This window comes from Ammodytes marinus (genome assembly GCF_949987685.1).
Source record: "Ammodytes marinus genome assembly, chromosome: 22".
Taxonomy (NCBI): Eukaryota; Metazoa; Chordata; class Actinopteri; order Uranoscopiformes; family Ammodytidae; genus Ammodytes; species Ammodytes marinus.
The window spans coordinates 6,553,964-6,569,489 of NC_137226.1; the positions used below are offsets into that span (position 1 = coordinate 6,553,964).

At 38.8% G+C, this 15,526-nt stretch overlaps 1 protein-coding gene across 2 annotated transcripts in view; it reads left to right on the top strand.

Moving 5' to 3' along the window:
• ppp1r12a (protein phosphatase 1, regulatory subunit 12A) overlaps positions 1-7,383 on the top strand; it is a 58,166-nt gene extending 50,783 nt beyond the window's left edge. For both annotated transcript variants that reach the window (XM_080051206.1, XM_080051207.1), the window contains 6 exons: positions 147-163; positions 270-390; positions 511-615; positions 712-759; positions 1,841-1,891; positions 5,375-7,383. In XM_080051206.1, the coding sequence (XP_079907332.1) occupies positions 147-163; positions 270-390; positions 511-615; positions 712-759; positions 1,841-1,891; positions 5,375-5,461 (429 nt within the window). In that variant the 3' untranslated portion in view covers positions 5,462-7,383. The remainder of the gene's footprint in view (positions 1-146; positions 164-269; positions 391-510; positions 616-711; positions 760-1,840; positions 1,892-5,374) is intronic.
• Positions 7,384-15,526: the final 8,143 nt, after the last annotated feature.

Consider the following 15,526-nt stretch of genomic DNA (forward strand, 5'->3'; position numbering starts at 1 on the left):
ACTGAAGGTCAGCTGCTGATGCATACATAAAGAGAACAACACGTCCCATTTCATCATAAGCTTATTACTAATGCACTAGTTGTTGAGTTTGGTCGGTAATATTAACATTTTCTCTGTTTTTGCTTTTTTTTTTTTTTTTTTTACAGAGTGACAGATTGTCCAGGTATGTTTGACCCCGTCATATTATATTATTTTTTAGATATTTTATATGTAACCAGAGTGGCTAAACAATTTGACACTACATCGCTGTGCTTTTTTCCTGTTGGTAGGAATGAGAGCAGCACTTCATCCTTAGATCGCAATGACTCTCTGTATAGCCGTGGCTATGGTGAGAGTCGGAGGACATACTCCAGCCGACTGGATAGAGACGACACCACTGACTATAAGAAGGTATATACACATTTTCTACCCAGAAATGTAAAATATATATTAAGAAATGTTGGCAAAAAATGCTTTGGTATTATTTACCCTTATGGACTGTTTGCTGTGCGCGTCCCTCCCTCCCTGCAGCTTTACGAGCAGATCTTAGCTGAGAACGAGAAGTTGAAGGCCCAGTTACGTGACACGGACCTGGAGCTGGCAGACTTGAAGATACAACTAGAGAAGGCCACACAGGTACACTGAATCACACCGCTTCACTCAATCTGTATATAAAATATCATTTTAGATTCCCGACAAATTCACTTACATTAACTTTTTCTCTCATTGCAGAGGCAGGAACGCTATGCCGACCGATCACAGCTTGAGATGGAGAAAAGGGTAAATGACCTGAACTAGTTTAATTAACACATTAAAACCATGAACTATTTTATTGACAACATGTGTAACTTCTGTCTCTTTCCAAGTTTCATTTAAAAACTAAATCTAGACCTCAGAATTCTTCCAATCAGTTGTTTTTGAGAAGTTTTCCGACTTGCTTTTTAAACATGCTGGTAACACTACCGATGGGTTTATGTCTGAAGGTTACAAGCAGGCCCCAATATCAGCTGGGTGGTGGTATGATCTTAACCTGAGTTTTTTTTTAAATTATTTGTATCAGTCTATTCTCTGCTGCTTTTCTGTAGCCGGGGTTACGGGACATTCACCCCTCCCTCGCCCACCCAGAAACACTGCCACCTCTCTCTCACCTGTTTTTTTGCCACCTAAGTGGCAGCGTGTGGTCACCTTTTACAGAATACTGCTTATTTTATTTATTTGTGTGTGTGTGTGAAAATGTTAATCTAAATTTACACAGAAAATAGTAACATTTTAAGGCAATATTCTGCAATTGAAAGAACCTGTGCATGTTTTTTCCCCCTCACTCATTCAGTAACAATGCTGGCGTCTTCAGCTACTAGCTTTTGAAACCATTCAACCATTTTTTTTGAAGACCATACTCCATGTACCATTTGTCTTTAACAACACAACCTTTAACAATAGAATGTACTATTTTTTAAATATTCCGAAAAATACATTCTTCTGACCCCCGCAGTCATGGTCATTTCATTAATAACTTCCATTCCATCCAACACAGCATCTACTACATCCTCATTTCATTTAACTCATTTTTGCCATCGGGATATCCTTCCATTTTAGATTCTGTAGTCTTAGTAATCACTGAATATGTCAATGTTTACTGGCTGTTGCTTGCAGACGCCCTCACGAGTCATGCATGTGTTCCAAAGTGTGTGTGCTAATGCTACACCCCATCACCAATCTTCCACACCTTATTGTTATGCAGTGTGTAGAGCCGGGCACTAAAGTGTGTGCGTGTGTGTTTTTTTTTTTCATATGCAAATTTTCTTCATAAAATATACAAATCCGGTGTTAACCCGTTTTCTTCTGATGCCCCCTCCTGCAGGAAAGAAGAGCTCTAGAAAGGAAGATATCTGAGATGGAGGAGGAACTTAAGGTACCACCAAAAACACACACACACACACACACACACACACACACACAATCCATTTATGGAGTCAGAATTGCAGCCAGTGTGTAGGTGGTTCTTGTGAGTTCCAGCATAGTGCTGACAGCTGTCACTTTATGGATATATATGAGTCACTCACGTTGCTTTATTAAAAAAGTGTGTCATATAATATAATGTGGGTTTATGACAACCATTATGTCTACACGTTATGATAACATTGTGCTCAACAAGGTCTATTTAACAAAGAAATACTCACCATGTGTGTTTATAAGGAGCCATCTATACAGGACCAATGTGATATGTTTGATGAAGGAAATACAAAATGTAGGCAATCGTTAGTTCTGTCGACCAATCAACAGACTGCAGTGTGTAGCTCCACCCCTTTGGGACAAAATAGGTGTGGCTCAGCTCGCTTATTTTAGTACTCTCCCTGTCTTTTGACTCTGGAATCGCTAAGAAATGTGCACCGAACCGTACCGCCCCAAATAGCTCAGTGTAAACACGGCTTTAGACTCCTTGTATTGAAGCCTGCATCTCTTATTCTATTAGGTGCACATCTCGCCTCAGCTGTTGTGAATCTATCTTGAAATAACATTTAAGTCGTCCAATTTAGTTCGGCTAATTAAATGTTCCTTTTCCTCTTCAGTTTAGGAGACGAGAAACAAGGATGGAACAAAAAATCCCATTAATTTCTAGTAAAGAAGTGTTGTCTCCATCATTGTGTTAATGCCCACGTGTTTATTTTTAGGTTCTAGACAGCTGGCCCGATCTTATCCGTGTCACTTTTCCATTTTATCTACAAGCATCATGCTGAACGAGAAGCGAAAAAAATTAACTCTTAATCAATCCTTTTTAGATTCAGGAAAAATCTGTCCCCCATTTTCTAACAATCTTCCTTTTTCTGTTTTCCCCCCTCTTTCCTTTCCTCCGTCCCTCTACTTCTTATTTTAATTTAATTTGAATTTCCTTGTCTTTCATTAACCCTTTATCTGCCCAATTTATCTCCTGAAACATATTACTATTCCTATACACTATTCCCAATTCTGCCATTCTTTCACTGTCTCTTTCCATCCCCCCTTCTCCTATCTCTCTGTGTTTTTGTGTGTGTGTGTGCGCGTGTGTATGTATGTTCTAATTTATCTGTGTGTGTGTGTGTGTGTGTGTGTGTGTGTGTGTGTGTGTGTGTGTGTGTGTATGTGTGTGTATGTGTATGTGTTCTCCTGTCTGTGTGTGTTTTTGTTTGTTCTCCTATGGTGCTTGCATGTGTATGTTCTCCTGTCTGTGTCTGTGTGTTTGTTTGTTGGCCCATGTGTGTCCCCTCCCCCCTTCCAGAACCTCCCCCAGGTAAAGCAGGTTCAGGCCCTGCGGCAGGTTAAAGAGCGGCTGCAGGCTGAGAACCGGGCGCTGTCCCGCGTCTTGGCGAAGCTCTCGCACTAAAGCCACGTCCGTCCGTCCACCACCATTTCCTCTACCTTTTCCTTCTCCTCTTCCTCATCCCCCTTTTCCAAAACCCCATTCTCCCTCTCTTCATGCTCCATTCGTGCTCTGCCCCGCACCCATAGACAGGCAGGTGCAACAGCCGCCCGGCCCAACCAGCACTGGTTTTGTTGTAAACTCCCCTTTATTTCCGACCCCCCCCCCCCCCCTCCCTCTGCCTCCCCAGAGCTTTTGGTTTCTAAAATTGGGGAGGATGTCTTCTTGTTGTTTCATTCTACAACAGGGCACTCTCCTTTTTACAGTACACAACTTGCAGGTGATTTTCCTAAATAAGTCAACAAACTAACATTTATATTGTTTCGAGAAAATAGCTCTGCAAAGTATCATTAAAAGTGCAGTGTGCGTAAAGGGAATTGGCGGTTTTCATAACAGACTTGGAAGAAATGGAATATAATATTCCTAAATATGTTTAAATTGGTATATGATCGCTACATAGGAGCAAGTCATGTTGCACCGCCATGTTTCTACAGCAGTACAGAATAGACAAACTTAACGGCCTTAAGCATTTGGATATATAGTGGGTGTCTGCCGGAAATGCACTTGTTGGAAGAGGAATAAATAACTAATCACATCTTCACCACATCACTTGATATTGTGGAAAGACAGTGGTGGATGATGCCCTCTTAAGTAACTATAATAACTATAGCTTCTTGTCCTTGAAGGTCGCCATAGCTTCTGTGAATTCTCATAACCTGAGGGAGCGTTGCAATCTAGAACTTGATTACGCCAAAAAACACCTTTTTATTACACACTGTACCTTTTTAAGGCATTTAAGCAGATGTTCAAATTGTATTATTGTCAAACACGTCCAGTACTGTAAAGGAAAGTGTCCTCTAGTTTGTGATGCTTTTATCAGAGGGGAGGAGCTTTTCTGTTTGGCTTGTTCTGGCTTCTTTGCATGAAGTGGCTTCCCTTTTTTTTTTTTCTTTTTTTTTTTTTTTGGCAATTTTGTGGCCCAGATCTTAGGGGCTAAAACTTTTTCTTTCCCCTTCTTTACTCCCCAAATTTTTTCAGTGTTGTGGATCAACAGAGAGACGAAAAATATATTATATATATATAATATTGTCTAACAGGATTTCCACCTGTCCTGACCACCACATCTTTGTGTTCATTTTTTTTTCAAGACATCACTACATAGTTGTATATGTAATTATCTAGTAAATTGAAAGAAAAACAGTTTTTAAATTGTAATTTTGATCTTTTATTCGATATTTTTAAGTTCACAGAAGGTATTTAACAGCAATCTGGCATTTGTAAAACTTGAAATCAAGGCCTATAAAAAAGGGTTCACCCATTGTGGCTCACAATAGGGTGTTGTCATTATCAGCCAATTGGACATAATGGAGCTCTACCTTGGATACTATGGGGCCTGGCAGGTGTCATGGGGGGGAAGAAAAATACTTTCTGCTCTTATTTTATTCAAGTCGTGAAATTAAATAAATAAATAATGATTTTATTCAGGACACATTAAATTCAAAATGAATGTGCACAACTGTCCTACTGTTATTGTAACTTGACAAAACATCCTACTCCTGACACCAGCCTCTGTGGGTTACTACACAATGACCAAAGTTTACAATTTGATATATGCACTAGATCAAAAGGTGACTTTTTTTTTTCTTTTTTTCCTGGCTGCCAGTGAGCAGCCGTTGAGGTTCTGCATGGCTTTCTCGGGATCTTTGGCCTGTGGTGTGCCCTGCTTTTACTTATCTCTCTTGGAAAAAAGGATGTGATTTACATTAAAAAAATAAATTATATATAAAAAATTATAAATACATTGAAGAAATTCAGAAAAAACAAAGCAGGAGAGATGCTGTGTGACTCTGATATTGCTTTACACAGGCTGCCATTAACACGTTTGTGTAAAAAATAAAATAAAAAAACTGGTTGAACAGCAACATATCTGTGTCATGACTTGTCTAAGCCCTCTCTCTCTCTCTCTCTCTCTTCCCCTCCTTTATTCTTCCCTTCCAGACGCTCCCAGACTTGAAAGCAGACAACCAGAGGCTAAAGGACGAGAACGGAGCGCTCATTCGAGTCATTAGCAAGCTCTCCAAGTAGATCCGACCCCCCCGCTCTGCACACCACCCCTCACCCCCAGTCCCCCTCTCATGGCAGTGACTAAAGGAATTGCACATTTAGATATTAATTGCAACAGACATCAGAGACAAGACTCCTGTATATTTTTTTGTTTGTTTTTCCTCTATACAAACCCCCTATTTTGCTCCACCAACAACGCTGCAGCATCCATCCATCCAGCTCTACCACTCGCATCTTTCGACTATAACCCACTCGATTGTGTGGCTATACTGTCCCCCAATAGAAAACACTGTTGAGTTTACAGAGCAAATTGGAAAATACAATGGGGCGGGGTTCGTTGCGTGAGATCGGCATGTAAAAGCGTGCACGGGTGGGGAAGCCTGAAAAAAAACTATTTAACCAATAAGCCTTAGTTGTACATAAAGAGAAAAAGAAAAAAAAACACTTGCATCAATCTCTTCTCTACTCTTATCTCTCTCTATCTCTCTATATCTCTCTCTATCTATCTCTATCTCTTGGCTATCACTGAAGAACAGATATTATCCAACATCTGATTTTATTTGTGCCACAATCTCTGATGTAATTTTTTCTTTTATTATATATATTTTTGTTTCCTCTCCCTTGTGTAAGTGTTGTGTGCTGTGCAAGTTTCCTACTCTCTCCTTAACCCCCCTTTCAAAGTGCCACTTTTGCCCCCCACATCATCATCCGCTATTTGTGCCCCCCCCCCCCACACACACACACACACACAGATCACCAATGCACACACACACAAACACACACACACCAATTTTGTACCTCTGTGTGTCTTCCTCCAAGAGGGAATTTTTTGTTTTTTTGAATTCTCGCTTTAGCGGAAAAAAACGAGGCGGACCTGGTGGAATTTAAGCTTTCACTGTATGTGCAATATGCATTTCTCTTTCTCTCTCTATCTTTTTTAATGCTTTAAAGATGAGTCCATCACACGTAGGATTTCTCTCACTCTTCCACTGCTTCAAAACGCTCACCTTCCCTACCCCCTATTTTTTTTTTTTTAGTTTTTGTTTTAAGTTTGTAGTGTAGTCAGTTTATACTCTTGTATTTCTCACTTTTTGTTTTAGCAGGTACTGAGTGACGCTGTATATACCTGTATGTATTTGTTTGAGACCAGCACATGGCATGCGTTTATGGTTCCCGTCTGTTACTATTAAAAAGTATACAAATTCCAGAGGACAAAAAGGTGTGTTTTTAATTCTCATTTATTTTTTCCTTTTATAGTCTAAAGACATTGGATACCGTACAGTAGAGCCTATCTCTCTCTCTCATACACGGGACAGATGGCAGTGTTCAGTGCGTTTTTTTTTTTTCTTCCTCCAGTTTAAAAATAAGTGTTCACATAATTGTGAGATAAACGACAAATAATCGCTTCACTACATTTCACTTTCATTGTATTCAGTATCTTGGAAGAGTGCTGTTCATTTTGTTTCCAATTTCTTTTTTTTTTCTTTTTCTTTTTTTTAAGCTGTAGTATTATATTATAGCCAAAGTGTTGTCACTAAAAATAAAAAAAAGACGAATAATATCTTTAGGTATCGCTAACCCAGTCCTTTTTACAAATGTCTACATGCACTGTCAATGCCATGTGAGGAGTCTTGATGTCAGGTTATAAAGCAAAAATCGCCACCATCAAATATTTCATGCATCTGAAAACATTTTATGCATTTCAGTGGCCTTTTTAAGGATATTTTAGTAAAAGAAGTATAAAAAGTAATCATTGCAGATGGACATGACTATCTTCTCTGGTTTAGACTTTTTGTTTTTATTTTATTTTTTCTTTATTATTATTATTATTTTTCTTTCCCATCATCTTGTAAAATAGGTGTGTGGCTTATTACATGCAAGCTGTGCTGTGACTACCAACCACTGAAGAGTTCATTAAAAATAAACTTGTACATTGTAAAGTTCCCCTGTCTGATTTTTATTTATAACAATGAAATAGATTGATTGATTTATAAATGGTTCTCTTAAATGGCTACTTCACCCAATGCAGGAAGAATGCAATTTTTTTCTTTTTTCTTGCATAGGTTTTTGATGATATAGCTGCATGATCTACCACCGTAATGGATTTGACATATTTGTATTTTCAATGTTATAGTTTTCAAATATATCATTGTATTCATGACTTCGTTTTAATAAGCTCCTTGAAAAAATTGTCTTTTTCATGCTTAGGAGAAACACTTTTGTTTTCCTTCAAAGTGTGTAAGGGTAAAATCCATTACATACATTTATAAGTTTTCAGGTTAATGTCTGTTATCATTAGATTTTGTCGCAATTTGTAGCAGCCTTTTTATATTTGACCCTTAAAAGTGTTATTGCTGCCTTTCTTGATTAGACAATGTTAAAAAATATTTTACAAGTGCATTCTATTTGGGGCAGATATCAAGAATCTGAGCACATAAAACCAAAACCTGCACTGGCATAAAAAAAAATGCAATCGTTTGTTGCCCTTGCATACTTAAAATTGAACCTGCTCCACCTCTTTACAAGGAGCCAATTAGCTGTTGCTATGCTCCATCCCACCAGTAGATGGTGCACTGCTTTGCCAGACTCAGGCAGATGTGGATTTCTTTTTCTTTTCTTTTTTTGAAGAACTGCTGGACACATCCACACATCAGCTCACATCCACACACACAACGTAGCGATAAGAGCCATGTACTTCAGGTCTTCACGTTACAATGTCAACAATCTCTTGACCTCCACATCTTGAATCAGCTGACCTTCTCAACCACTCATCTTCTCCACTCACAAGGAGGAACGGCAGTGTCTTGACGGCCGGTACATCAATAGCTTTCCCTGAGCCTAAAATCCCTCCAAGTGTATTCATAGTTAGGAATCCTCACCACATGCACTAATCTTTATTCTTATCTCAGACAGCAGCAGATTTGAAACAAATAAAATGCAGCCCAGAATTAGAGATAACCATAAAGCAAGAGAGAATAAGACAGATTCCACTTAAAGGTGGAGTCAACGATTCCGGAGAATGCTAGTTGTCAAAATCACGTCAATATCCCCTCATGATCCGCTACCTATCTGTACTGTGTGTGTGTGATGAAAAAAGATCTGGTGTTAAAGCACAACCTATAGGCTCTGTAAAAAAAGCATGTTCTTACTGTGGGCCCCCTTTCTATACACCCGTTAACAGAGCCTAGGCTGTGTATCAACACAAATGTTTTTATTCAGTACACATACAGTACGGACAGTCAATGGATCGTGTGCGTGCAGATATTCACTGATTTCAACATAGGCTAGAGTGATTTTGACAACAAGCGTTCTTAAGAATCGCTGACTCCACCTTTGAAAAGACAGATTTCACTTTATGTGATATATATGACAATGATAATGGAGCTATAGTTACTGTAAGCTCTTGTTTTGTTGCATGTATTGTCTACGAAAGCTCTCTGGGTGTGTCTCAAACTCCTTAAACTTTAAATGTAGGGCTTCAATATTAAGATTAAGCTTTTTTTGGGGGGGGGGGTAAGCGGCGCGGTATCTGCTATAATTGCCTCGAGTCATGCAAATGTGTCTGGCTTTTTTTGTTGTTGTACTTTCCATTGCCTCAGTGAGTGAGTGGTTAGAAAGCAGTCTGGTTGGTGTCTGGTGTACACTGTGACATGAGACATGCTTTCTTAACCAATCGCGAGCAAAACGTCTTCATCAGGACATTGACAGAAGAAAAATAAGATCTTTTCGACAGTTTTCTGGCCTTAAAAAGTCAACCCCTGGAACTGCAGTTATAACAAATGGTTTGAATTATCGCAGGCTTTGTGTGTGTCGTTTATCTGGCTCAAAGGAGAAGGAGGACAACGTGAGGACAACACCGAGCTAGATTCTGCCATTACAAAGAGCTTTACCGCCATGTGTTTGTTCTTATGTTTAAGCTGGATCTTCATTTCACATCTGTTGTGTATAGGCCTATGATAAATGTTGCTCAGTCAGATGGCTGCTCTCATCTACTCTTCAGCTCAATTCAGTTGCAGCCACTTCACTTTTAATCAGATTACTATATTGTGCTTTTGCTGACTTAGTTTCAGGACTACACTTTAAAGAGACTATATGAAGAACTTTGAGATGTTTATGAAACAGTCAAATTAATTCTTATGATGATCATAGATAGCAAACAAGACCATCAAAGAAACTAATGCCAATCAATAAAGTCAGGATTCATCTTCTGGGCACCATGAATGGTAGAATATCATGGAAATCCATCCACTATTTTGAAATGTCCATTGTAGTCCATGTTTTAAAACTCCATCCTCAGTTCAAAAGTATCCGATCTAGCTTCAAGCTCCATTTTTTTAGAGCAATACTTAAATTTAAACATTTACAGTTTATACATTTTTTTTGCTGACAATCTTAAAATCATACCACAATGTTTTTTGTTTTACAATTCTGACTGTTGGTTTATTACATTGAATTTGCATGAGTTGAAAATCTGCGTCATATGGATAATCCCCATATTATATACTGTATCATGGCACTGCAGGGCAGTCAGTTAAAAAGTGGTTACCACACAACAAAAACATATATGGCCTTAAGTATGTGGAATCCCCATGTGGAAACATCTCGCCACATGCATACATTTGGTCTTGGGGTATTATTTTATGGTTTCGTTATGTTTTCGTTTGGTCCCTTAATTCCGAGTAAAGGATTTCAGATGATAGCTTGCTTCCAACTATGGTAATGTTTGGTCCTTTTCCCTTTTTTCAACATGACCTCTTTTGACAAGTCTGTACATAAATGTTTTTCTACATTTGGTGTACAAGAAGTTCCTGACCTAAACCCTATTCAGCATAGTGTTTGGGATGAGATTGAACCCTGATTGTAACCCAGGCCTTATCACTCAACATCAGCACCCACGTCACTAACGCTCATTGGATGGAATGGGAGCAAAAGTCCTTCAACCAGATTTCCGACATATACGGAAATTTGTAGAAAATTGGAATAAACCCCACTTATATGGCCCCTTTGAATGTCATAGTCAGAACGTGTTTGAGGCTTTAAAAATGTGACCAGTATAATAAGCCTCAGCCAGAGCTTTAGAGACTTAGAAAAACCCCACTTGCTGGCTTGGTCTCTTTGATTGCTGACAGTGGCTCCGCCATGGGATGACGTGCTGTGCTTCTCTGGGTTGGAAATCATCCATAAAGAGAGAGGGGAATTAGATCTTGGCAAACTATGCTGTCACACACACACACACAGACACAGAGATACTCACACGACACTAGTCCCTCTCTAACTAATTTCATTTTTAATCTCCCACTCTCTTCTCTACCGTAAAGTGGAAGCAAGCCAAACGAAAAAGAAAAACTCTGTCCCAATAGCAATTTAACTCACTTTAGATTTAGACACACTGGTTTGAGTTAAGGAGTGAATAAGTGACAGCTCGACATGTCACAAAGACAAATACACTTGGTTAGAAAACAATGGCTAAGGTGTGGAAGCGTCAAGAAAAGAGGATACAGTAGAGATGTCTTTTACACTTTGACAGTGGCGCCATGGGAGCGTTCAAGATGTTATACAAGGAGAGGACTGATATCTGAAGTGCTGAATCAGAAATGAATTGAACGAACAAGTCAGTCTGTTGGTTTACGGATGATTACTCTAAATTATGACCAGATTATCGAGGTCAAACTAGTTCCAGCTGCAAAGATTTTTTTTCCTTTTTAAACTAGGCTATTTTTCATCAAACCTACTTTGGTTTTGGGAAGGTTGTTTGAACAAAACAAGCATCTGGAAGGTGTTACAAAAGTTTCTGTCAGTAAACAAAATACCTTATTCACTAGACCAGTGCTTCTCAATTATTTTCTGTCATGCCCCCCCTAGGGGACAGAAATTTTTTCGCGCCCCCCCTAAATTGAAATACTATTGAGAACCTGCCAATATTTATTTATTTATCTGTACAAAACCACTGTATGCGTTTCTGGCACGAGCATTCTGCATACAATCACCTTATTATCAAATTAGATAACAACAATTAGTTGAGATAACTTCTGCAGCAAAAACATTCAAAGTTCAGTTTATTAGCTCAATTTGTAACATTTAAACAAGACTGCTCAGTCTGTGTGAATCTCAGGACAGAGAAACAAGAGCAAATGATTCACTGAGGTTTGCATTTCATTCAAAACATTTTTAAACTGTAAACATAGTTAAGGTGGTGTTTTTTTTATTATTATAGGCCAATAGGCCTTCTGTCATGCGATAACCAATAATTCATTAACGTCATTATTAGTCTACTTGCTTGATTTCTTTTTAAATAACCTACAGACACTTGAAGACACATGTGGACATTTATTTACTGCAAATCGCGGCCTTTCGCGCGGATATGACCATACACAAGCACACATAGCGCTTGTTAGCACTTTAAAAAAAAAGAAAAAAAAAGGTTTTTTTTTGTCAGTTGGAAATCAAGGCAGCCCGCGCCCCCCCCCCCCCCCTGACAACTCACGGCGCCCCCCCAGGGGGGCGCGCCCCACCATTTGAGAAGCACTGCACTAGACCATGCATCAAATAATAAATATTGAACATCATGATGGTTTGCAGCCCTAGATGCCAAACTAAAATATTGCTTGCACCCGGCAGTGTTGCTGTAATTACTCAGAATTCCTCATGGGGCGACATATGTTACAAACTACAGCTTTAATGATTATGAATGTACACATAGATTCAGTTTGCTGACTATGTTACGGTATATGTAAGCTCTTTCCTGCATCTCTGTCATTATGAACCCTTGACACTGACTTTGACGACTGTGTCACCTAAAACGGTCTGTTGTCCTTCTGCTCAACTTCCCTCCTGCTGTTGACCACGTAGTTCACTGGAAAAAGACTCCTGACTCACACTCATGTCCACAGAGGATAGTTACACTACAGCAGGCTCATGACAGGAAGCTGGACAGTTCAAATCCAGGCTCCGCCGGGAACTTGAGAAAAAATATGAATATATATTCGATGGCGTCACAAATTCAGCTTGACAAACATGGGCTGAAAACACCATTTCCAAGTCTGTGTTTGTTGCAGTATCCACAATAGCATTATCCTGACTGCAGTGGAGAATATATGTTCAGAGCTGCTGGCCCAACATCTGGGAAGATTGGGGGAAACATTTCTTGAATACTTACTTACCCTTAGATAAACACATTTCACGGGGGAGTGATCTCCTAGTGTGTAGGCTTCTCGCTCCAAAATGACCCTCTTAATGGCTTTTGACTAAAACATTACTGTCAAAAAAAGAACAGAAAATGTGAGAACGCACAGGGGTTATTACATTATGTGTATTTTCAATCAGCTATTTGAGGAGCTCATTTTACACCCGGGTGAGCAATGCATTTCCCCTCTTTCCCGCCAATGTGGTGTGACGAAACTCATGATATGGGCATACATTAAAAGTAAAAACACCATGAAGCTTTGAGATAGGGTGTATAGGATACATTGAATACATCTCAACATTAAAGGTGGAGTCAGTGATTCTGGAGAACGCTTGTAGTAAAAATTATTTTTGTTAAAAATGAGTGAATATCTCCTCAAAATCCGTGCTTTGAAAATAAATCAGGTGTTAATACACAGCCTAGACTCTGTAAACTGGTATGTAAACATAGGGTATATCGAAAAGCAGTTGCCACAGTAGCTAGAAACATAGCCGTTTACAGAGCCTAGGCTGTGAATTTACACTGGATTTTTTTTCAGGCTCAGACAAAGAAGCCTAGCGCGCGTAGCCGATCGTAAAGAGATATTCACTGATGTTGACCACAAGTGTTCTACAGAATCACTGACTCCCCCTTTAAATAAAACACTCACTCGGTCGGAAGCACGCTCACTTTGGGAAACCATTACTGGAATGTTAAATTGGGAATTTATTTTGTTAAAAGCGGCAACAGCAGCGTTTGTTTTGGCATAGTGGCAAACGCTTGGCGATAACCCTTAATGTGCGCCCCCTCATTCCTGTTTTATTCTCCTCAAGAGCAGACGGAAATATTCTAAATATGCAGCAGTGTGACCCATGTCCATAGATCAAGGTCTATTTTTAGTCGAGGCGCCTCACTCCCTTTGCTCCACCCAAAGTTTTTCTCATTATCTGTAAAAGAGTTGAAGAGATAACGGCTCACTGCCTGCTCTCCCACTCACCAAAGGGGAATTGGGATGGGTGTCACATATTTTGGGCCCTGTGTTGAGAAATAACATTAACCCTTTCCATCAACATGCAAACAATCTCTTTCGTTTAGATATGTGTGTATAGAATTTGAGAAGAAAATGATTTATTAAGGTGAGATCACTGCAGGTGAATCGGGCAACATTTTTTACTAGATTTAGAGATATCATCATGAAACTTTGTCAGTTGATTTCTTATATCAAAACAAACAAATATAGTTTGTATTACTTTTTCTCTTATCAAAAACATTTAATTAAATATGAAAATTTGGCAACATCTAAATGTGAAAATATTTAACATACTGTATTAGTGTCTGCAGTTTTCAGGGAGCATATTTTGGACACAACCTTTTTTAATTTAATAAATAAAGAAAAATACTATGTACAGTTCTTAAAAGTCCATTTTCTGCTTGTTTTAAAGAACAACATGTATCAGAGATCAGACAGCAGTGTCTCACGTTAAGTTGCCTGAAAGTCATGGCACCCTTGGGAGCAAGCCAGAAACACACAAATCCAACACAATGAGGCCAATATACCCTTCAGTACGGTTTTTCTTATAGGCCTTTCGTCCTTGCATGAAATGAGGTACTGTGGCAGTAAGCACCTATAGCATCGCGTGAGGGAAAAACCTGCTGGTATAGTTATGTGCTGGCACTAGCACACGAGAGGTTGAATATCACTGGAATGTCGTGCAGAGTTATTACAATGGAGCTTTGCATCAGCACGCAGCAATGACGTGCTTTATGTTGGATTCATTATATTTCCTCTAAGCTGCGGGCTCATTACACAGCAGAAAAGGAGGGGTGTGTGTGTGTGTGTGTGTGTGTGTATAGGTAAGTAATGGGGACTTTGTTATGGAGCTGTACATCATATCACACAATCTTCCTCAGCAGACGGAGCTCACATTTAATTGTAGGTACATTTCAAAAGATTGTACATTTTCAAGTTTTCGGGGGAGAACTTCAATGACATTGGAAGTTAATTCCTGACATTGAGATACGGTTTTGTCAGTTGTTAAAGCCTACCTATCTGTCTGTCTGTCCGTTCGTCTATCTATCCATCTATCTATCTATCTATCTATCTATCTATCTATCTATCTATCTATCTATCTATCTATCTATCTATAAAGTAATTTAAATTGTAGTTGCTTGTACTGTAATTATTTCCATGTCATGTTTCGAACAATATTTGCACACTTTTACCTATTAAGTTTAATTCGAATGGAGTATTGTTTAAGTAAATAATCCAAATAGTTCTTCCACTGCTGATAAAAAAATTCTTACAACAAAGTAGAACATATACTTATTATAATAAGATGTCTTCATCCCTTTCATGGTTGGATGCTACCAGTTCTTCAAACCATTTGTTTATTTTTCACAAATAAAGTTTTCTTTTGAATAAAATCAGATCGCGACAGCCTTGGTCTATATGGCATATAATGTTTATTTCTTAGTGTTTGTTATGTTCTATTATTGGAAGCTCTGTACTTTACTTTAATGCTTGTACCATAGTTGTGTAGTATTATGTTGTGTATTATAACTCAAGGACATTTAAAAAAAAAAAAGCCTGCACTGAAAATGCTTTTATAAAGAGATGAATGTGGCCTTTAAAGAAGAAAGAGATGTATTAAAGTGTGTGTGACTCAATTGTGTAACTATTCACATTTCTCAGTCGCAGCGTCATAGATGTGACGAACGAACTTGTCAATCTTTTTATATTGTCCCTCAACTTTGCCGTGTCGTGTGTATACAGTAGTAGGCTATGTCAGCGTGTGTGATGAAATGAAAATGTTGACTCTTCACTCAGCAGAGCTAGTTGGAGGAGTGAGTCATTCGGCGCCTAGGGGAGTCAGTCTGTGGGATCTGCGTGGGAGAGCTCAAACGTACACAAACGCTCAAATGTT